The sequence below is a fragment of the Mercenaria mercenaria genome, chromosome 1 (assembly GCF_021730395.1).
Source record: "Mercenaria mercenaria strain notata chromosome 1, MADL_Memer_1, whole genome shotgun sequence".
Taxonomy (NCBI): Eukaryota; Metazoa; Mollusca; class Bivalvia; order Venerida; family Veneridae; genus Mercenaria; species Mercenaria mercenaria.
In genome coordinates this window covers 108,287,951-108,312,243 of record NC_069361.1, presented here as the reverse complement: position 1 = coordinate 108,312,243, position 24,293 = coordinate 108,287,951, and the positions used below count along the sequence as shown (strand labels likewise).

At 37.1% G+C, this 24,293-nt stretch overlaps 3 protein-coding genes across 3 annotated transcripts; 2 read left to right on the top strand and 1 right to left on the bottom strand.

The window, feature by feature from the left end:
* The first annotated feature begins 779 nt into the window (after positions 1-779).
* Positions 780-2,957, top strand: LOC123563738 (uncharacterized). Its single transcript, XM_053528369.1, has 5 exons — positions 780-831; positions 1,311-1,398; positions 2,002-2,088; positions 2,288-2,395; positions 2,894-2,957. The coding sequence occupies exons 1-5, from the start codon at positions 780-782 to the stop codon at positions 2,955-2,957; spliced, it is 399 nt and encodes a 132-aa protein (XP_053384344.1).
* A 1,834-nt stretch (positions 2,958-4,791) lies between these two features.
* Positions 4,792-6,924, top strand: LOC128550112 (retinitis pigmentosa 1-like 1 protein). Its single transcript, XM_053528302.1, has 2 exons — positions 4,792-6,175; positions 6,800-6,924. The coding sequence occupies exons 1-2, from the start codon at positions 4,876-4,878 to the stop codon at positions 6,835-6,837; spliced, it is 1,338 nt and encodes a 445-aa protein (XP_053384277.1). The 5' UTR covers positions 4,792-4,875; the 3' UTR covers positions 6,838-6,924.
* Positions 6,925-9,280: 2,356 nt separating this feature from the next.
* LOC128547416 (uncharacterized) lies at positions 9,281-11,484 on the bottom strand. Its single transcript, XM_053520177.1, has one exon. It carries the CDS (start codon positions 11,367-11,369, stop codon positions 9,828-9,830), a length of 1,542 nt encoding a protein of 513 aa, XP_053376152.1. The 5' UTR covers positions 11,370-11,484; the 3' UTR covers positions 9,281-9,827.
* Between the last annotated feature and the right edge of the window lie 12,809 nt (positions 11,485-24,293).

The window sequence follows — 24,293 nt, the reverse complement described above, 5'->3', positions numbered from 1 at the left end:
CTTTAAAGCATGGATCGCGCTCAGTCTATCAGATCCATCTGTTCGATTAAAAGAGCTATTGTCATATAAGATAATAGAAACCGTTAGAAACTGACAAGATCTCTTGACACAGACTGCGTCGTGGTTGCGGGCTGATCTGGATCCAGCTGGTCCAATAGCACAAATGTGTTATTTGAAACTGGAACGAATCATGTCAAGATGGCGAATAAACTGAAGCAATTATATCTATCTTCTTCAGGCAATGGTCGCTGATATCAATTAAATCGTTTTATGATTATTCCATTATATGTCGTATATGGATTTATTTATTTTGTGTTCATTTTACAGTATTTACATTAAACGCCTACTTTCCAACTTTTTATGTCATGTAACTGTAATTTACAGTTGTATTCATTTCTTCTAAAGGTTTGGTTTAATCTCAACCTGGATGCCTTATCGCTTTGACACCTTTACCTTGGTCGCTCTGAAATATGACCTTTCTTGAGACAAATGATGACCGCTTGAGACAGGTGACAGATGATATGACAATGATATAAATGGTCAAGACTCTACGTTATAATCTACAACGATACCTTGTATAGATAAGGGGCCGCATAAAGTGTATGCCGTCTGCTACACAAATTGCTCTGCAACCATTTTTCTTTCAGTGGCGGATGCGTTTCAGTATCTGCTGTCGTTTCGTGCGATCGTGCTAGGTGGCAAGGTACAAAATTCGAGTAAAAGTCACTTTAATATAACGCAGCATCAAATACATCGGTTCACCGGCAAAAAGAAAAACGATGTTGCCGCTAACGTGCGCATTTATATGTGTGACTGCTGTTGCATGTCAAAGTAAGTTATCCTTAGATACAGTATGGAACAAATCTTCTTTTTTTTTTTTTTTTTTTTTTTTTTTTTTTTGTTAAATTGAAACGTACAGGTAAGTTCAATATTACAAGTTCATACAATCTAGAAAAATCTGATATTCTAAATTATTTCAATACCGGTATATGCATGGAAAACATAGCACTGCATCTAGTTAAGTGTAGCACAAATAGCGTTTATTGATGGACACGACAATTTTTGCTCAATTAAATGTGAAATGTCGCTCTATATGTTCGACATTTTAAAGCAAATAATAGGACAGTAATATTATCACGATTCGGAAAAATACTGTCAGCCGCATGTTGATAACATTTACAATCCCACTCAAAGCAATGTAATATATTGATATACATATACCGTCCCATTCAAATAACTATGTATTTATACAGATGTAAATTAGTACTTCTTGTCGTTTGATAATGTCCACTTTCCTTGGTTATTTACAGGTGCCGGCACAGGTACATTTGACCCCAATGCCTTGAATTTCGGTTCTGCTGGCGGATCCACCGGAAGTTCAAGCACTGGAAATGCAGGGTGAGTAGAAATATTAACATTGATTAATCATATAATATGAAATAAGGCACTGCCTCAATCGGGAATCGATCCGACTTCAACTCACCCCATAACATTTGAAAAGAACTGTCTAATGACATCACAGAATGACACATTTTTTAATTCGATAGTTAATGTCTTATTCGGTATATCGAAGTGGGATCGATCCCGATTTTCGTCGCTACATGTAGGATCGATTCCCCGTATCAATTTAATGGTAGATTTTGGAATAAAAACGACACTGCCCATTTTGTATTGTATTACAAGTAATTTCCGCCTCTTGGATAGGCGCACTCTCCGAAAAGGTATAAGGAACAAGCGTATTCTTCCAAAAATCCGAAATCAGACGCTCTATACACGTGCCGGAAATACACATCTTTTAACACAATAGTATATGTCTCATTCGGTATATCGCATGTCACCGTATAGGGATCGATGCGACGAAAATCGGTAGGATCGATTCCCTATTAGTATGCAACTTACTAAAACAATATGATCTTAAAGTTGTTTTGGGGGTTTCTTTGCTGGAAATTCTTTCTCCTGAAGTAGACAGGTTGAGTTTTATGTTGCTTTCTTGTGTTCAAGAGGTGCTGGGTTTGACACATCCGGGGGCTTTGGTGGAAGTGGTTTCGGCATGAGCGGAAGCGGAAGTGGTAGCGGAACATCTGGAAGGTAAGTTTTATACACAGTTTTTCCTTGTTTAGGAGACGAAAGGAAGCAAAATGTCTGAAAAATGAAAAAAATGTTCTATAAAACCAAAACGCGTAGTAGTCCCAACTCATGTATGAACATGTATTGTATGATAAAAGAACACTCCTTTGCATAATTTCATATTCTGTAGAGCAAAAAGAGTAGATTTACATTTTTTCAGCAGCGGTGGATTTGGTGGAAGTGGTTTTGGAAGCTCAAGTGGAAGTGGTGCTAGCGGTGGTTTTGGTGGAAGTGGTTTCGGCAGCAGCTCGGGCGGTGACTCTAGCAGGTAAATGAGAACAAACAAAAGAAAGAAATACAGAAAAGCTCATTTTATGCCACTGTTGCTTGACTGTAAGGAGAAATATCTGCGGAGCTCGAGCCTGAACTGCTAGGTAAAATAGTGATATCTACGTACGTGATATTAGTGTTTTATCACATGTATGCGGTTTTCTTATGTCCAAATATAAACAGACATTCAAGACAGAACATGAGTGAAGAAATAGGGGATAATTATGCTGATGAAATAATGTTATACATTGTTTTTTCTATTTTGTAAGTACAAAAAAGCTTGATTTGAAACTATTTTACTTCCTAATAACGAACCTGTTATTCTAACAAAGAAGTGATATTTTTAAACAGAATATCGGAATAATATTGGGTTCTAAGACCTCTCACTGCTTGTAAAAAAGAACATTTTCCTTTAGTTCGGTAGATTTTCTTATAGATAAACAAAAACAAAAACATAAATTCGATAAGCATTTTTGCCACACATTTTTAATTCCAGCAGTGGTGGTTTTGGAGGCAGTGGATTTGGTAGCTCTTCAGGCGGAGGTGCGACCTCAGGGTAAAGTTCATTTTACGTGAAATGTGTGCATTTTGCAGAATTCCCATTCAGTTCGAGAAAATGAACAAGACTCACGTTCACTTCACTTCGTCTGTAAAGACGAAACATAGCCATATAGACTCGGTTTTCTTCCGAAACACTTTCACATTCATATTGGCAGATATTAGCAGTAAAAAAATGAAAAAGATGTTTATCCATTCTGTCCGATTTTAAAGCACCAAAAATGTTTCTTTTCCCATTTACAAGTTGTGTGCCTTAGGACTGTACGAGATTTAGAAATGGGACACTATAGGGAACAAAAAACTTTTGGTGGACTATATTTTTGTTTTATTTTCTTTTTGTTGATTTATTTTTAATTTTTTTTTATTTTTTTTGCTAAATATGACCGAAATAACCAATTGGGTTTAATACGATGAACATGTTTGGGGCATTAAATAGCTCTGCATGGTTACGCTTTGTAAGTTTGTTTATCACATGTTTGAAGCCATTACATAAAAATGATAACATTAATGGTTCGCGATAATTTCATTTCAACGGTACTTGGTAAAATCCAAAAACAGGTAAAGCAGGTGTTTTATCCGATAAGTGGTGTTAATTTGTATTGTAGTATTCTTAACTCTAAATACGATGCATTATTTCATAACAGATATGTAGTCTAGTGGATAGTGTGTCGGACCTATATTCTTTTTATGTTTGTATGGTGTAGGTTCGAGCCCTTCTTCTTCTTTTTTATTATTTTTACTTATTCATAATGTTTTTAACGATCGCAACATTGGTTTCATTTTCCTTTATTTTTTTTTACAATGTTAATAGATTCAATGTCTATTCTAATATGAGATCCTGTGAAAAATGTCAATAAGTACTCAGTATAAGTGCACGAGAAAATCATGATACAAAAAGTTTTACTTGTATTCCTTCTCCGAGTAAAACATCCTGGAAAAATAAAAAAAGTAACTCGTCCTGTATTCGAACCAGCACCGTTAGCTTATAAATCATACGTGTTAACCACTAGACCACGCCGCTACTTATATCGGTTTTGCGAATTTATGATATTTGTCATAGAATGTGTACACCTGATTCCCTATTTCATTGTTATGGGTTGATCCGGTATTAGTAAATAAAGGCCACAGTTATCGCGTTTTGTTAATACACTAGTTTATTTTATGCTCTTCTGTGAAATACTGAAATTTATCAGTGAAATAAAATTGATATTTTCACTGTTTCAAACAATGAAAATATATTTTTTTTTCACTGGTACGGAACTACATATGAATGCGAAATGATATGAATTATAAATGATAGGAAATTCCTTGCAAAATATTCTTCAGTAAAGGTAAAGATGTATAAAAATAATAAAATGATCACAAATATTTACATTTTATCACAATAAAATGTCAAAGAAATCAGAAAACGTAATAGAACTATTTATAGTTTTTCTATAAAGACATCCTGACGTCACGACATTATAACGTTATGATGCGATGCAGGTGACGTTGCGCGGGCAAACTGAATAGATTTTGGTTAAAACCATTAAAAATGCACAAAATAAATAGAAAATTTGTTTGTTTCAGTGTAAGATCGAAATATATTTCACCGAGTGAACACTATAATTTGCGCCGTGCGTGAAAATATTGCATTATAGTGTTCACTCGGTGAAATATAATTCCGATCATACACTAAATCAAACAAATATCCTCTATGTAATAAAGCTTTGACGTCGACGTCGTTTATAGTGGTAGGCGACGTTTGTCAAACTGATTATTTATATATTATATATACGGCGGGTGTGATATTTTTGACACAAACTAGAAAATAATTTACTCATCATCATAGTAATTTTCGCTGATATATTTCACATGAGTGTTTTCGTTATATTTCAAGTAGCAGTGGTATGGGAGGCAGTTTTGACCCCAACGCCATGAATGGTTTCGGGGGTTCTAGCGGAGGTTCAACAGGAGGTACATCCGGAGGCTTTGGAGGAAGTGGGTTTGGAAGCAGTTCGTCTGGAGGGTCAACAGGAGGCGCATCCGGAGGCTTCGGAGGAAGTGGGTTTGGGAGCAGCTCGTCCGGTGGGGCAACAGGTGGGGCATCCGGAGGCTTCGGAGGAAGTGGTTTTGGAAGCAGTTCGTCTGGAGGGTCAACAGGAGGCGCATCCGGAGGCTTCGGAGGAAGTGGGTTTGGGAGCAGCTCGTCCGGAGGTTCAACAGGAGGCGCATCCGGAGGCTTCGGAGGAAGTGGGTTTGGAAGCAGTTCGTCTGGAGGGGCAACAGGAGGCTTCGGAGGAAGTGGGTTTGGGAGCAGCTCGTCCGGAGGTTCAACAGGAGGCGCATCCGGAGGCTTCGGAGGAAGTGGGTTTGGGAGCAGCTCGTCCGGAGGTTCAACAGGAGGCGCATCCGGAGGCTTCGGAGGAAGTGGGTTTGGAAGCAGTTCGTCTGGAGGGGCAACAGGAGGCTTCGGAGGAAGTGGGTTTGGGAGCAGCTCGTCCGGAGGTTCAACAGGAGGCGCATCCGGAGGCTTCGGAGGAAGTGGGTTTGGGAGCAGCTCGTCCGGAGGTTCAACAGGAGGCGCATCCGGAGGTTTCGGAGGAAGTGGGTTTGGAAGCAGTTCGTCTGGAGGGTCAACAGGAGGCTTCGGAGGAAGTGGCTTTGGGAGCAGCTCGTCCGGAGGTTCAACAGGAGGCGCATCCGGAGGCTTCGGAGGAAGTGGGTTTGGGAGCAGCTCATCCGGAGGTTCAACAGGAGGCGCATCCGGAGGCTTCGGAGGAAGTGGGTTTGGGAGCAGCTCATCCGGAGGGGCAACAGGAGGCTTCGGAGGAAGTGGGTTTGGGAGCAGCTCGTCCGGAGGTTCAACAGAAGGCGCATCCGGAGGCTTCGGAGGAAGTGGGTTTGGAGGCAGCTCGTCCGGAGGTTCAACAGGAGGCGCATCCGGAGGCTTCGGGGGAAGTGGGTTTGGAAGCAGTTCGTCTGGAGGGTCAACAGGGGGCGCATCCGGAGGCTTCGGAGGAAGTGGGTTTGGAAGCAGTTCGTCTGGAGGTTCAACAGGAGGTACATCCGGAGGCTTCGGAGGAAGTGGGTTTGGGAGCAGCTCGTCCGGAGGTTCAACAGGAGGTGCATCCGGAGGCTTCGGAGGAAGTGGGTTTGGAAGCAGTTCGTCTGGAGGGTCAACAGGAGGCTTCGGAGGAAGTGGCTTTGGGAGCAGCTCGTCCGGAGAGGCGACAAGCAGGTAATGGCTTATGTGTTATTATTACTTTAAATAATTACTAGATCTTTCGTGTACGTTTTAAACATGGCATTGGGAGGTTTTCATATACATGTATTAAGAGTAAGAATGCGTACAATAACACAGCCTAGTAATACTAGGTCCACAGGTGATTCGAAGTAAGACCAATGATACTTTCAGGGTTGCACATGTTCCTGAAAAACGTGAACAAAGGAAGAATTGCTTTTAAACTTCTGTAACAATTTTGAAGTCTTATTCTAATAAATGGTTTACTTAGAACTTTTCAAAAAAGTCATGAAAAGTCATTACGTGATAAAAAAAGTTCCTCTGCAGATCGACCTAGAGCTACATACATTGAAGGTATAGACACTACTAAATGTAACTACATTGTTTAGTTGATAATTAGTGCCACCTTGAACTATCATCTGTTCCGTTTCTTCAAAAAAGCGGAGCCAGTATTTACAAGCCGTAAACATAAATCGTAAATTATGTCACAGATAGTAACTACATATTTTGGAAAAGACAATTTTTAATCCCACCGCTTCCGGAACCTATGGTGTACATTAATTCGACGTCTTAAAAATTTATTACATGTACAGTTACCTATGTATCTGAACTATGTCTTAGCGGAGCAACTGGCGGCAGTTTCGATCCAAATGCCATGAACGGTTTCGGAGCTTCAAACGGAGGTACTTCCGGTGGTGGTGGTTTTGGTATGACTGGCACGGGTGGATCAAGTTCAGGAACCGGCGGATCTTTCGATCCAAACCAGATGATGGGCAAACGTTGAACAACAGCATTTCTTGATAGTGTTATTTATGTCATGTTTTAATTATAAAAAATGGCGTTTAAGCTATATTTTTGTACTATGTTGAACTTGTTTTTAAAGTTTTGGATTGAGCATGAATCAAGTACTACATTGTAACAAATATATCAAGACGTTCAACAGTCGTCCGCTTTGTAACCGTCACAGTTAAATTTCCCATATATAAAGTTGGTCAAATGTTTGACCCTTATAAAATAACAATGTCGAACAGCAGGTAGTCACCAGAATGTATGAGTGTTTATACATGAGGATATGTATGATTAAAATCAACACATCATCAACAGGATGTGAATACAATTGACAAATGATCTTTAAAAAGATCAACGGACTTGAACTATGAATATGATTTTCAATTTTTATAAACAAGGGTCTTATGTGGTACACTTGAAGTGTCAACCATTATAATAACATACACTTATTGAGTGGCTAGCCGGTCAATAGAATTTACTATTGACCTGTAAACCATTTAATATTTAGTATTTTATTATGACAACAGAAATTACTTCAAAGATCTCTTTTAACCTGTTTTTAATATAGACCAGCATCATGGATCGGCGACTTAAATAAAGAGTCTTGCTATATTTCTCAACAGTGCATATTTGTCCAGAACTTTGATTTTATCATTAAATATATGATAGACATATAAATCATTTAAACATCCACTCAGAAGTGATTGTAATTATTTGTCGCCTTGTCTCAAAATTGAAGTACCCAGAAAAGCTGTGTACTGTTCGCAGTGAACAAAATATCAGCTTATTTACAGGAAATGTATCCAGTATTATATATGAATGATGTTAACCTTGTGGATCGGCACTTTCCGTACGGTTACGTATCTTCGAGTACTATTTGGCATCCTTTGGCATTACAGGTTGGTTTTTGTGGGCAGCGAAGTGTGCCCACCGATATACCATACCACAAATTTACGGTCGAAGTGTCTTATCCGAAACCGAAAAACAAGTAGTTCCTTGACCTCCATAAGTTTTACGTAATTAAAGTCTGTTAAACTTTCAGAAAGCTTCTGAGATTTCTGGGGTCACTTAACTTAAGGGAAAGGTCACAGAGGCCTGAAGATGGAAAAACACATTCTGGACCAATAACTTTAGAATCACTTGACCCAGAATGTTGAAACTTCATAGAATGATTGGACATGCAGAGTAAATGCCCCCTGTTTATTTTAGGCTCACTTGATCAAAGATCAAGGTCACAGGTGCCTGAACATAGAAAACGGTCTACTTGAGAACCGCTTGACCCAAAATTTTGAAACTTCATAGGATGACTGGACATGCCAAGTAGATGATCCCTGTTCAGCCAACCATTAGTGTCTCTTTGTCTTTCTCTCAGAACTATCCTTTATTGACTTCTTTTCTATTACGACTATACATTGGTGGAGACATGGGCTTCTTCTACTTTAAAAATTAATTGCCCTCCTTCGAAGGAGGAGGGGTATATTGTAAACATAATTGTTTGATGATGGATGTTGGTCGGTCTGTAGACCAATCAGTTTCCGGATGAAATCTGGAAAACGCTTGGGCCTAGGATCATGAGAGTGGGAGATTTGTCAAGACCAGCAGATGACCCCTAGTGATTTTGAGTTCAGTAGGTGAAAGGTCAAGATCACATTGACAATAGAACTTTTTTCCAGAAAACTAGATTATGCTTTGGTCTAAGATCACATTTGATACAGAGGTCATCTAAGACTGGTAAATGACCCATAATTATTGATTTAAGGTCAATACGTTAGCCAGTGGGCAGTAACCAAACAATTTCTGTTCCTTGTCATTTACTTCATGCAAGTGTTCTCTTGTCATAACTAGAATCTCCAAACATCACATAATTATCAATTAGTCCATGACCTTTTATCACATTTACTGTTATTCCCCTTGTTCCAGTAAAAGCAGAGTGTTTTCCTACTGCTTGTAATTCAAAAAAGATTTTGAGCAAGATTAGCCAAACATCACAATTTTTTTATAAGCACATGAGCTTCTCTCATATATTATTTTATTCCCTTTGACAGAGTAAAAGCAGAGTTTTAACCCTTAATTTGATAAAAAAAAAGGGTTGAAAATGCGTATTAATCAAAAGGAGTTTAACTAGAATCACCAAACTTAAGCTGGCTGTTCATGCTCATTACTAGAAGCTGTCAACCACTGCCCACATCTGTCCTCTCAGTGCTTTGATTCATACTAACAGGAGACGCCAATATCACATGCGGACTTATAGGACAAAGGAGGTAATCACTGCTTTGGAAAAGAATACTTTGGCGATTGTCAATACGGGTCCACTACCTTAAATAACATTTTAATTCTACTGAGAACATTAAAGGTAAACAAGTTAAACAGTGATGACGTTGGACTATTTTCTAGCCGTAGGCTTAGAAAGTCCATAATGCCTTTATATTAAATGTGGATGCAGCATTTTCCGTTCCGGACAGAAAATATATTTTTATCATTTTCTCTCTGATATGTTTGTGAGGTTTTAATATTGGTTTATCTAAGTAGAAAGTTTTTTATTAACTCCCTTTATGCATCTAGCTGTAAAAGTTCACGTGCAATAATAAAAGTAATTATGTCTAATGTCTATTTGAACAGCTGAATAATATGTTTTAACATAGAATTTAAAGCTTAATGGACCTTTCATATCGTTACATGGTATGTATGTTTAGCTGTCCAGTTTGAAATACTTTCAATGTAGAATGTTCGATTCTAAGTGTGACAACATTTCATCGATTATCCCATATACCGATTAAGGTGGGTTATGATATATTCATCATTATTTTGCAATAATATCAATTATATGAAGGTCACTATTTTCATGACACTGATAACTTATTTAATCTGACACTGTAGTACTTGATCTAGATTTTAAAATGGATCTTGGTTCCCGGCGTGTCTGTTCTACAGTCACTTCATTTCTTCCTGTACTAGACCTACTCCTTATCGACATTCCTATATTCCGTTTGAGGGAACCAGCAGCAAATGTGACTCGAACCCCCATGTTCCATAATGCCCTGCGAAATCTTTGGTCTAGGAATCCATACAGAATAGGATTAATTACACTGTTGATGAAATATAGTCGGAGGAAGAATAACCAGGCTGTCTGTTCTGATGAAGTAAGTTTGCTTACAAAGTGATTGTCCTCGTCGGACATCAGACCAATGAGGCAAAAATACAAAACGGTTGTGCCGACGAACACCGCCGTCAATATAAACATTATTAACGTTTTACGACGTAGTCGTATTCCAGAATGTTTAGAAAGACTTCCTATTGTAGAACGCCGGCGGCGGTAGGCTTCCCGTTTCTTTTTCTGTGTTGTTGGACTCACAGGACTTTTAGGGGCAGGGCTTCTAGGAGCTTTGCGGAAAATCACGTCAGGAATTCGTAGGGAATTTCTATCACACGAATCTGAAAGTCTCTGTATAGATATTCTAAGTACTTTTTTCGCTGACAAAGAGTTATCCGTTTCTTCAGATGTTTGTCTTAATTGTACCATTTTTAGACTATCTCCGCCCCTGTTATCCTTCACATGCTCTATAAGACTATCTTGGCTATCATCTGTAATGTCTCCCTGATTCACTGGTGCGACACTATCGATATCCTCGGATTCCGATAGTCCGGATTCGATATCTACCGGAAACATGAAGACGTTCACTTCTTTGTTTGCATTGTCAGTTGTTACCATACCGGTGTCTTCAGTTGTTGTATCTACCCTGATCTGAGGGGTTGAAACAACTGGACCAGAAGGGACACAAAATAATTTCACAGCTATCAGAATGTAAAGCACGACTGTTGATAACATTACAACAGAGTTAGCACCAGCATACAGTATTACAGCATGGAGTTTTGGCCAAATCGTATCTTTAAACTCATCGTCTTTTTCACACATAAATATGGTAACGTTACCTTCCACGTGAGTGTGTATCCCCCAAAATACAGCATCACTAGTAGCCGGGATGATAGAAAGAAATAAGATAATGATTGTCAGTTTTATTGCTAATTGCGGCTGGATCTGTTTGCTATGAGGTTTACAAACTTTCCGAAATCTGTCAATCGCTATAAGGAGAAGAGCTGATGCAGAAGACGTTACTGTAAACACGTTTAAAAACGATTTAATCTTGCATAGCCAGGAATATGTAAACTTGAACCAGTGAGCCAGCGTGTACATTTCCATAGGCATCAAAATCGCACAGCTTACGAGATCTATTCCCGCCAAAACCAGTACAAAATATTTAAAATTGCATGTCGGGTACTTTCGGTTATACACGATAATGACAACAGTATTTCCTATTATTCCTAAAAGCGAAAATAACCCAATAATTATTGTAACAGGCAAAAATACCAGAGTCATATCCACTGTATGTTCAGTTAATAACATTACTATAAACAATCAGCGAATTATTATATTCCAATCACTGCGTTTTATCCATATAATTGTATCCTTGGTACAAATTAATGTATATTAACAATATCAGTTAATCTTGAGAGAATGAGTTATACTTAAAGCTATCATTTAAATATGTAATATAAGCTAAGTAGTACGAAGTATGGTGGCGCGTTTCCGCCTTGTCGTGCTGTTATGTTGAGGCTTCGGCCAGAATGACAAGGCAGCATGAAAGATTAATTTTGTCGTTGTGGCGCGGGACATAACAAAAGTAATGCGGCGACATGACAGATTTCTCTTTTGTGTAGCGCCCTACTTTGTCGTGTCCTCATTCTGGCTTGGGCGCCACACGACAACACGATGGGTCGACAAAGTAGTATTCTGTCGTGTTGTCGTGCTAGCGTGGATGCCCCAAGACAACACGAGAACATGTCCAGTTATTTTGCTGTTGTTTTGCCTTCCGGCTGACATGCGTAAAAATGTCTATATGACCGCTTAAATTTCACACTGATATCGATAGAAAATAGCTTTATTAATCCAATAAAAATATAGGATATTTGCTCAGTGGGGTACTAAGTGAGGTATGCTCATTTTAATTTACCTTCATTTTCCCGAAACTATATATCTGTGATTTAACGGTGTGTGTCATCAGAGGGCGAAACAACGACAAAATAACTTATCGTGGCACCGTGTTGTCGCATTGCACCATCGCAAGCACTGCAGAATGTTTATTCGTATTTTCCTCGTGTTGTCGCAAAGCGTCCCCGTTAGCACGACAGAACGACAGAAAGGGGCAATGCTACTTTGCCATATCATCGTGTTGTCGCATGACGCCCCGCCAGCACGAGGGTACGACAGAAAATAGCGACAACGAGCCACCATACAAACGTGTTAATTTTCCCAGTTTGATTTAACATTTAAATAATAATACCGCAAATGACGTATACAATAATGATTCAATCCGGAAATAAAAGATTTAAGTTCCCATCTCGAGTGAGTCCCTCTTTTGTACAAATAAAACATTTTAGCTCTAAGGGGAGAGAAATCTTTTATATCAAACTTTATTACAACTGTCTATGTACTTTCTGTGTAGTCAAAAATACTTTTTTTTGCAAATACAAAGTTTGAGGAACTTCAAACCATATTTATAAGCTCATCACTTAGCGTCATTCCCTCAGATGGTTACTTTTAACGTGACAACGCTCAATATGGAGATATATGCAGTTTGTAACGAAACTTGTATCAGAACTATAGACAAGGTTAGTGTTAACGTCCTACTGATAACGTAAAGGAAGGAAACAATAATTAAATGTTGAAAGTAAATATGTATTGTTGACTAATGTCAGCGGAAAGTGGGCTAAACACAAGTAGTTAAACATGCACGGTTTCTGTACTCGATATATGTTTGAACTTTAGGTTCTGATTCTGAATTTTGTTTACTGAATCATCAAATATTTATACGTATAGTATTTTATGTTTATCATTCTTAAATGTTAATAAATAAAGTGCTTGCATATATATATATATGTTTTTACTTTTGTATCGAGAAATATACAGGAGCTCTGTGGGACTTTATATGATAGCTCAAGAGCAACATGATTTACTGTAATTCACTCTGTACTTAAATTACTAAAATAGAATAGAAGCATATTAAGTAAAATTGAAAATATCGCCCGATTAGAATAGAACCACTAATGACATCACGCACCGGATACAAAATATGCACTTCAGTATGGAAAAAAAATACTGACGTCACATGTCATATTGTTAGTGTATATGGGAAAGGAGCCTAGTCTCTTATTTATATGTAAGTATAGGCGTATATTCAGTGGGAGGAGGGGGCCCTACAATTATGAGCTGGAGGAAGGGGGCGGGGTGTGCAGCATATGCTTTGGCCCCCTCCCCCAACTGTGTTGACCTCCAAAACTGATATTTTCTCAAACATAGCAGTAAATAAAGAGAAAGGAGCCAACTGAAAGAGAATTTAGATGTACTTGTAAGTGTTTCAAAAGATATCTATTGTTAATAAGGGAATGAACGCTTTTTTGTTGCTGTTCAAATATTATCGTGAAATGATACTTTCCATATTTAAACCCCACCCATAGGTGTACTATAAGTGAGTGCAGAGAGGAGCCTAGCTCGTTTATCGAATGCTTATAAAAAGGGGGGCTAACTTCAGAAGCCGAAATCATTAAAATATGCAGTAGTGACCTCCCATTAGTGATTTTGTTTAAAATAAATCAATCCTATCTAGCATGTTATTACATTATTAAACCAGCTTGCTTCTGAATAAAAATAATACCTGTTCATATTTAATTGTGAAATACAAGCCGATTTTTTACAGAATTTATGTAGGTATATAATAAAGAATAATATTGGGGATCAAGCTTTGAAACAAAACCTATAAAATCACACAAAAGCACTGTAAAATGAAAGTAAAAACGAGACCCCAAACAGTAACTGTTGTCTTGGTGTGTGATGATGTATTAATTATTTTGTGTAAACATTTCAGGATGAAAAAATGATGCCATCAGATTGTCAGCCACAGAGTGGTACTTTGATTGCATAATTCTTCAGAAAATTAGAGATAGCTGAATATCTTCAAGTTGAACAAGCATTAAATAGCCGAACCGTACCACTAAAATAAACGGTGATAGCAGAATTGCAAATTTGAATAGTTCTCAGATTTTTGTTACTCTGTATCTTGATTGTGTTATAAGTTTTGTTGTTTTATTTTTATATTTCTACAAATACCGTGAAGATATCTTTGTATTAATTAGTATCTGGTTACCATATCAGGCATTCGCGCGGCGCTCATTATATTTGTTAACCATATAATTATCCTGTAATTGTTTCATGGCACCTGCCCTCAGTAATTCATTTTTGAACTATTTTCTTCTTGTTAACTAAATATTAGTACGCGTCGCGTGCACGGCGCGCGACACTATGGAAATTTTGTAATCTTTTAACGAGGATTCCTCGCGGGGATCTTCTGCGACACTTCGGCTATTGTTCTCAGCCAATCAGCGTTAAGATGATACGATAACCTTTGCGCATGACAAAAGATTGGAAGCTGACAAGAAAATACCTGCTGATTCAAATGGATGTCAAAATGTTATCCCGAATGGCAAAATAATGCAAAATTTAATCAAATATGAAGTGACCGTCTTCAATGATGATACAGCCGATAATGTCAAAGGTTTCAACAGTTTATCTTAACAATCAAATACGAAATAAAGAACTGTAAAAATTCACGCATTGTCACCATGTTAAATTTAATGAGTGTGAAGTACGCATCGCTTTTATGAGTAAAAAGATGCTCGTGCTTAAGACCAGATAAAAGGGGTTATGCTAAAACTTCAATCCAAGATGGAACTAGTCATACTTCAGGAAAAAAAGAAGAAAACTATCCACTTATAAGGCTGATAAAAATGAAAAACAAAAACACGACTATATGCACCGCATGTAAGACCTAGTCAAAGAGTCATGTTCAGAAGCCATGTTTCTTAATTGTGCTTGAGACTAAAGTGAATCGACCAATTAACGACGCAAACTTAACTACATACATTAACATTTCAAAATTTTGTTATCGTACGCCCGTCCATCCGTCCGTCCGTCTACTTAACTACTCGGATTTCGCCCGTAGGTTTTTATAATGTTTTAGATGTATTTTCTATGAAAATTTTGTTGTCGTACGTCTGTCCATCCGTCCGTCCGCCTACTTAACTACTCGGATTTCGCCCGTAGGTTTTTATAATGTTTTAGATGTATTTTCTATGAAAATATATTGCTCTTACTGTGCAATGACTTTTGCAAGGTGTTAATTTTTGTTCCTTATGTAACTCACCTGTCTATATACACTTCGGACTTCTACTTAGATAGACCAACATGATATGAAGATTCAACACTGTGTTTATGTATGACTAACTAAACAATGGTTCCCTTATACTTTAATTGGTTTAAACAATATTTTTTTCCAAATATGTATCATACAAACATATATTAATGTGATAGGATTGAGGAGTAAGCTAGAAGCTTGCATTAAAACCTCCTATACTTTAATTGGTAATGAACCACGGTGAAAATATGCCTGTGCTTAATTGTTTAAATAGAGCGGTAACAATAGAGCTTTCTCAGAAACGGCATTTTCGCATATCTACTTTTTTTCTGGGGGTGGTGGTGGGTGTGTGTGTGTGGGGGGGGGGGGGGGGGGGGTCTGAATTGCTTATTTACTAACGCAACATTCGGACAACTCGGACTATATCCAGTTTAACTTTTAGCCTGCTGGCGGCAAGATATTCTGCCTTTGCGACCAGTGCAGACCCTGATCAGCCGATCATGCTCTGCATTATTCGCTATTCAGTCAGTATCTTTTTGGTATGCATCACTTTTAACAGTTAATGTTAAATTTTCAGTGAACATCCCTTCGAATAATTAATGGTATTGCCCAAATTGAACGATGGATCGGTCTATTTTAGAAATTTAGCAGGCTAAAGGTTAAGGCAAAAGTGTTGTCTCATGTCTCTGCGTGATATCACTCACACTTGATTCAAAGAAAGACCTACAAGTATTCGAAAAATTGAGAAGTAGCTTCTGTCAAAATAGAAGTTGGACAAGCAATGACACAAAATTCAGATCAGCAAACATTTATTGTCAGAATTACATTACAGGTGTACTTGTGAGACAATAAAATTACAATTGCAATTGTTGTGTTAATTAGATTTGAATGAGGCAAAACTTTGTTATCTGAGTTTTGAGATCGAAACTAAAATGGCACGAAACATGAAATATGTTGTCATTATGCGGGCTGAGTTCGAGAAGGTGGCGATCAATATGTAACCGAATCATCACTTTTGAAAGTAGTATTTTGAAAGCATCTAACTGTGTTGTAAGATTTAAGACAGGTAAAACGGCAGTCCAAGTAGAGAATATGTAAACTGATGGTTAAAAAAACTACTTTCAATATTGCAATTATGATGTACAGTCAGAGTTGTAAAGGGGATGGGGTTGTGGGGGTGTGTGTGTGGGGGGGGGGGGGGGGGGGGGGGTAATCAAAACAACAGATTCAGTAATGCTTTCTACTAACTGAATTAAATATCAATAACATTCGACAAAAAATATGACAGTACAATCATTGGAACTATGATTTAAAATGAAATGGATAAATTCTATGTTTCGTAACAAAATAAAAATGTTGTATCCACGTGATTAACAAGGTCATTCTGATCCTTATAAGTCCTAACAGGCGAAATAGATTCTGGTTAGAAAAGCACTACCTCCAATACTGCACGTGAATTTATACTGTTAGGGTAGTAAAGGGAGGTAATAAAAAATATTGTATTGCTTATCAGTATGCAAACCTTTGGCAAATATGAGAGGAAACAATTATCAAAAGTAGGTTTTAACAAGGCATTAATGTGTTTTATATTTATGTGGCATCCACATGATAAACAAAAGCGATATGAGCCTTAAATAACATTACAATCGTCACAGTGTTTTGAGTTGTGATTGCACTTAAGATATAGTCTACTCTTAGTTTTAGTGTTGTTTAATTATGTTAGTAAATGAAAAGTGCAACTGTTAAAACTGTGTCATCTGATCGAAGTACTCGATAGCTCCTGAAGGCGGTACAGATGCAACATGCACACAACACATGTTGGTCAATGGTTGAAATCATTTTCAGATATTTTTGTTTCTTCTGGATTTTTAAAAATGGGTTATGTACTGTATAATTTTGTGCTACTGAGTTGCACTGAATATTATTCACATCAATGAAAATAAATAACGCATTACATAATAGGGAATCGATCCTACCGATTCGCGAAAATCGGGATCGATCCCTAAACGCTTACATGCGATATATACCGAATGAGATGTACTATCGAATTAAAAAATGTGGTCTTCCAGCACGTGCACAGAGCGTCAAACTTCGGATTTTTTGTTGAAGAATACGCCTTTTCCTTGTGCGTAATAAGCGTCCCTATAACCTGTTCGAGCCGCAACGTCTTGCACATTTCTGGTCAAGCTGATGGACTGTAACGATTCCCGATTGAGGCATTGCCTTATTTCATATTATGCTGGGACCAAATTCAAGTGCGCAATGTCATATGTCAGAGTCGAATACAGCCAGTCGGTTGTGATATGAAATGGAACGGAAATGCTATGAGAACATATTCAATGAAAGAAAATTAAAAATAAATGTAAAACCTCGTATTTTTATAACTTTAAACAAACAAAAAATACTTCTGTATTAAACTGAAGTTACTTGAAAAGATAATTTTAAATGACAAGTTGCAGGATGGGATTCGAACCTATTTCGTTTATGTCCGAAACCATAATGTGTTACCTACTGCTGCCTATCCAGTTGTTACTCAAACACTTATTACTAACAAAATAAACTCATCTAAAGGTCGACTCAAAGGTCAGTAACGAACTATACTGTTAGTGTTATTATAAGCTTTACGGGAATATAAATAATGATTTTAAGTAATAATGGACAAAGGGAATCACGATTTCCTGGCTCCTGTGCTATGTAAATGGGAAATTCTAAGAACAGCATTTCAGAAATTCAGGTGTCCTGGCAGGGAATCGAACCCGGGTCCTCTTGATTGACAGTCCAAGTGTTTTACTACTGGACCATCTCAGTCATACGAATGAATCCTTCGCATAAAACTCCCTACACTATGCGAAATGAGCAATATGCCGTCTTACAATTCAATTGCGGGAAGATCCGTTCAGCCGTTGTATTGTATTCAAGGGCTCTATTTATATATGAAGTAGAGAATGGCCCGAATAAGCTATTATTTATTCACCCAAAATATACGTTAATTTAATCTTATACCAGCCTTTCCAGAAAAAGGAATGAAATCAAAATGAATAATGTCAATTGATCATTATTTGAATAAAGACGTGATAATGAACCTGTGAAACATAATCGAAATATATGTATTAGATTACTTTACCACTATATTTAAGGTAGTATGACCGTAAAATTCTCTATTAATGTCATATCTTTGTTATAAGCCGCTCATATCAACAGTTTATCCAATACTCATTAGCCCAATTGTATTTTACCTCCACTCAATTGATAAACCAAAATAACCCCGCGGAGAAATCCTCTATTTATTCAAATTATGAAGTAATGACAGTCCAATTCCAGTATTTCTGCAACATTATCTCAAAATCTTTATATCTCCGCGACAGAAATTAGTACCCTCTGTAAGAAGTCCGTAAAATAATTACCAAAATTACCGATAAACCTCGCTCAACACTTCCAAATCCGCGCTAATGACCAAAAACTCCTTGTTTTCTTACGTAGAAAATTATAGTGATATGTGTCGCGAAAACAAATTACAATGTTGGGAAATATCGCACCCACTAACGAGGCATTTCTGCGGGAATTGAAGATTTATTCTTATTAAATGAAGGTTAAAAAATCTGATAATAACGAAGCACTGTGTCAAGTTGTCTAGCTAACTGTCAATCAAAGGATAAAAGTAAGACGACAACTTACAGACAGTGGACACCCTAATGATATACTTATCAATCAAAAGGTTTGATATCAAACTTCTTTTTATAGCGGGCAATAAAATCAAATCCATCTGTTTCCGTCTAAAAGCATGCCAGTTTAGAGATGATCTTGAGAAAACACATTTCTGCTTGAAATATGAAAGAAATAGTAAAAAGAATAAAAAAATGAGACTGTGTGTGCTTAAGCATCAGACAGTTGTTGTACATTCAGCATACCGTATGTGCGCACTATTCATATAATTATATAACTCGGCTGTATATAGCCAGTCTTACAAACTATAAAAGCAGTACACACAGACATGCTGGAAAGACAAAAATGCCAGGCCTCATTTTGAACTTCTTTATACTCAATTTATTCCCCTTTGTGCAACCACTGATATTTTCGTTTATGTATACAGTTGTCGAAACATGTTCCAAACACGCATATTTTCTTAGCAGATTTTTGTATCTACATTAAAAGTTCTATAATTATATTTGTCCTTGTTTATTTTGACAGAACAATGTTTCGTAAATGATAGGTAGTGAAGCGTCAGCTGTGGTAATGCGGTAGACGGATCTTTCCGAAACTTGGTATGTTGACCGACTACGCAACCACAGTTGTGTAAATAGTTTCAACAATCTGACAAGTATCCAAACAGTATTTCCACTTTCTACAAATTGGCTAAGATTGGTGTTAATTATACAGACTAAATGATCCGTAATGGCGGTAAATTGGCTGAACATGTTGTGGCTATTGGTACGGCGTGTTGGTCCACCAGGTTAACCAGCCGCAAACTGTTATACATAGTACCAGGTTGATGATTTACTCTAAAAGTAACCACACACTAAAACAACATCATTTAAAGGTAAAAGTATGTAGAGCTAATATAATACGAATGTAAACCTATATCTTAAGATAAATTAAGCGTGCCATTACAAAATGCCGAGCCTATACTAGCATAAACAGTTTGTCAACTCTATACGCTTTAATCAAATGATAATCTTAGAACTAATAATCAGAAATTAACCATATTAACGATATAATGACCCTTTAAATTTTCATCATAAGCACCTGTCATATTACATGTAATATAGATCTGGATATGAGCCGCGCCATGAGAAAACCAACATAGTGGGTGTGCGACCAGCATGGATCCAGACCAGCCTGCGCATCCGCGCAGTCTGGTCAGGCTCCATGCTGTTCGCTTTTAAAGCCTATTGGAATTGGAGAAACTGTTAGCGAACAGCATGGAGCCAGACCAGACTGCGCGGATGCGCAGGCTGGTCTGGATCCATGCTGGTCGCAAAGCCACTATGTTGGTTTTCTCATGGCACGGCTCATATATTGAAAAAGTCTTCAAGACAGGTGTTAAAATGCCGCTTAGCTGTATAAACTTTAGAAATAGTCTGACGTTTTCCACGTCTGAAAATCTTTGACTAATTTATCCACGAGCTTTTTTCCTTAAGGTATAAGATCCACAAACAGGTAACATTTCGATGCCTGGTGACCCCATGTATTTTGGTATCATTTGAAAGAGTTGTGTCTGCTGAACAAGAATTAGTAAATAAGATGACCATAAATGATACGCAAGACTCACTGCAGTCATGATAAATCTTACTCTGTAATAACTGGATTTCTGTTAAAGTATCATTGAAGACTATAAAGTAAAAAAAAAAAAAAGAAATTCTATAACATATTCTTGTCATGTAATTTATATTTTCTTTTTCAGTAGACAATGCACTTTCAAATGATACCAAAATAATATTAGCTTACTAGTATATTTTAATAGCACCATTAATAGTATATAGAACTTGCTTATTTGTGGATCTGATACCTTAATTTAAATGTAAGATAATATCATTCATATTATACATTCTTTTGAAAGAACTCCAATGGTGACAAATTTTGAAAATATTTGAATTCATCGTAAAAGACCGATATTGATAGGATAGTTTGGACACCAAAACACGTTCAGGATATCTCTGTTAGCATATAAAGCTAAATTGTCATGATGCTTTTTTAATGTGGAGAGAAAAAAGAAACATTGTCATGGTTTACACAGGGAAAAACAGATTTTCGCCCAAAAATTGCCACTTTCGAAGATAAATAAACATTACAAACCCCGGATACGTTTAAAATAATGCATAACTTTCTCAGAATATTGCAAAATAAAGCCATAAAACCCCTGTTATAAAATTGCTGGATCAAACAGTAGAGATATGGTCACAACTGAAAAGTTAGCCCCATCCTCCCCCACACCCCCATCCCAATCTACCCTAAAACAAGAAAAAAAATATGATGCTCTTAAAAATTATTTTTTCAAAAGATACAGCTGTTGAAACATATTTATCGAGAAGATAAATACTTGAAAATCTGACAGCAAATTTGTTCTTTACAGATACTGAAATAGTTGATTAAGTAAAGCCCTTAATGTCTTGAGTTTCTTATGCCCTAGTAATACTCGAGCTGCGATTACCTGCGACCACATCAGTGGTACGTCTTTTGACTGGTCGTGACTGGTTAGAACTGGTCGTATAACTGGTCGTGACTGGTTAGAACTGGTCGTACAACTGGTCGTAACTGATCGTGACTGGTAGGGACATTTTTGTCGTAGGAAGGTTTTTGAAAATGAAGAAAAAATTGGTCGCGCGACTACTCACTGGCAGGAATTTTATACGATTCCTTGCAATCGTAACCAGTCGTAAGTTGTAGTATCTCGCTGAGTGACTGGGTCATTACAAACCGTGAGTTTTACTGAAATGTGTCTTTCAGAATCTGGGGAAAACGGCTACGACGATTCTCATTATAAACCTAAAACATACATCGCCTCACTATACGTTCAGAGTTTAACGAAATGGCTTCGGGCTTGTTTTACAATGGGCATTCAAAACATACTGAAGACAGGTCTAATTTTCTTGTCAGTTTATAGAACAGCTTTGATTACAGTGGTTATTTTTGCGAGCATGAATTAAATCTTGTGTTTTGAAACATTGAATATTATCTGCAAACCTTCTGTCCAAACTGGGCGCAGGAAGCTGAGCCTAATGTGGTGGAAACTTCAATTAGAGATCAGGTTTTACATTTCAATTTTCGTGTTGACACCAGGTTTCTGGTTGTCAAGCCGTATACATCTTCTAGTTTGACGAACGGATGCGATCAAATTATTTAAACTCTTCACTGCGAGCCTGTTTTGTATCCAACAGCTTCCGTTTTACGGTAGCCGCGCGGTACTTTCGGAGTTTCTGTTACAAAGTATTTAGATCAATTCTTTATACACAAAATCAGATATTTATATAAAATCGGCATCTGTATTTATGTTTATCCAGTTAAACTTGAAACATTTCACCGCAAAACGATACAGAGGAATAAATATTTGAAGAAATTCACCAGCAGAAGGTAGCTTAAAATCGTCTGCTGACAGTTATTTCACGTGGAACGCTAAACATGAGCACCAGCAAAAGACCACATCTCTAAACAAACACGGAATGATGGGAAAATAATGGGCTTCTGGGCTTTGCAAGCGTTCCCGTCGGAGAATCAGGCGTAAACATATAGAAACATATAAATAGGTTTATTACAGAATGATTTTAAAGATTTGATCAATATTTACATAAATAAAAGTGCCCACGACTCCGATCAGACGGTAAAAGAAAATCTATTGGTAGTATAACATACAAATTCAATTCAGTGCAATTGTGCGCCAGTTTTAAATGTATAATATACTTTTTACAAAAATGCATGATACATTTTATATATAATTTGAAGATCGTAAACTATTTTCTTTTCCAGGAGGTTATATCAAAACCTAAGTTGAATTACGTATAGCGGTATCACAGCTGAACAATTTGGAGGATGTTTTTACAATAATAATTTAAGGTGCCGAAAATCAACACACGACACATCAAATATGCACGTGTTTATAATGTTTATTACGTTATCTTCACTTCGTGCATGCTAAAGATTTGACAACCCCTTCTAGCGGAAAGCGAAACAAACAGGAACTTTCTTATACGGGTACAAACGCTGGTCTTTCCAACAACATCGTAAATCGACACAAAAATCACAATTTAACATTTAAGGGCGGTATTTATTTTCAAAGCTGCCATCATTAGGAAGTGGATACGTTGCAATCATCATTTCAATGTAATTAAATAACGCTTGGAAATGCAGTCTATTAATATAGGATCGTAAAGTGGAATAGAATTGGACGTATTTACGACCAGCCTTAAATAATCCAATAAGACAAGTGAGGCGGGATGCGGGCAAATTGTTGTTTTATGACAACCTCATCATGCCCCCGGAATAGACATTTGTTTCTAGCCATTTTGTATTATGTTTTACTACGCATCCAATACTTTAGACAGGGCATATAGTACTGGGTTATAAAGATCTAATTACCGGTTTTATATGAATGAAAATTCTGTAATAAGATACGGACATTTTATGGATCGGCTCAAAATATTTTCACGATTTCGTTATTATTTTGATAGCGACATTGCTGTTACAGTATTAAAGTGATAATATTTGTTACTGGACAAAAATATATGATATATAATGAACATTTAAAGGCAACACTTATTGTATTGGCAGTAACATAACCGTGTCTTCTATGTATTTAAATTGGAACGGAACACCTTGTGTCGCTTTGTGCCTGAAGTGTTGAACGTAAATAGCCCGTATGTTTTGAAAAAGAAAATTATTTTATAGATTTAACAGTTATCGCCTAAATTATTAAATATTTCAAACAGGCGATTAATATTTAATTCCACATAAAATGCGCAGTCCAATTGTTCTATCTCAATTTTCACATTGTGAATTTCCTATGTTTATTTTTATTCCATCTCAAATTAAAATCAAATTAAAACGTTGCAAAATATGGCTGTGATATGGACCACACAGTTCTAAGCATGCAGCCGCACAATATGGTTGCTTTTTCTAAGACATCGTTTAATTATCACCTAGCCTCCAGTTATAGTGGCTGTTGATTCAACCAAGCCAATTTTATTATGAAAATAAAGACTAAATATTAGATTCTTTCTCCAGGTGTACGTTCTAGGCTGTCTGTGTAACATATGCTGAGAAAATGGCAAATTTCGGAGAAACACAAAAAACACATAATCTGCGGGCAGCAATGAGTCAGAAATCGGTTCGATGAGTCTTTTTTACAGAAGAAGAAAAGTTCGCGTCTTGTCTTTTTCACTGTGTCGGCGGGTCAAACTGCTCTAAGTCTATCTGGGATCAAGGCCTCATACCTGTCTGTGTTTTGGAGGATGTGAAAACGCGCGACTGAATGATTCTAAAACAAATCAGCTTTGTTATACAAATTCCCCCGACTAATATAATCCGGTTAAAGTTATCTAAACTTTTACTGTTTCATGTGTTTCCGTATAACACACGGTTTATTGAAA

What these genes read in the sequence shown, in the direction of transcription:
- LOC123563738 (XM_053528369.1), top strand. Translation starts at nt 780, where the DNA reads ATGTTGCCGCTAACGTGCGCATTTATATGTGTGACTGCTGTTGCATGT. An exon ending in GACTGCTGTTGCATGTCAAA is followed by an intron (nt 832 to 1,310) that starts GTAAGTTATCCT and finishes GGTTATTTACAG; the next exon opens with GTGCCGGCACAGGTACATTT. An exon ending in TCAAGCACTGGAAATGCAGG is followed by an intron (nt 1,399 to 2,001) that starts GTGAGTAGAAAT and finishes CTTGTGTTCAAG; the next exon opens with AGGTGCTGGGTTTGACACAT.
- LOC128547416 (XM_053520177.1), bottom strand. Translation starts at nt 11,369, where the DNA reads ATGTTATTAACTGAACATACAGTGGATATGACTCTGGTATTTTTGCCT.
- LOC128550112 (XM_053528302.1), top strand. Translation starts at nt 4,876, where the DNA reads ATGGTTTCGGGGGTTCTAGCGGAGGTTCAACAGGAGGTACATCCGGAG. An exon ending in TCCGGAGAGGCGACAAGCAG is followed by an intron (nt 6,176 to 6,799) that starts GTAATGGCTTAT and finishes ACTATGTCTTAG; the next exon opens with CGGAGCAACTGGCGGCAGTT.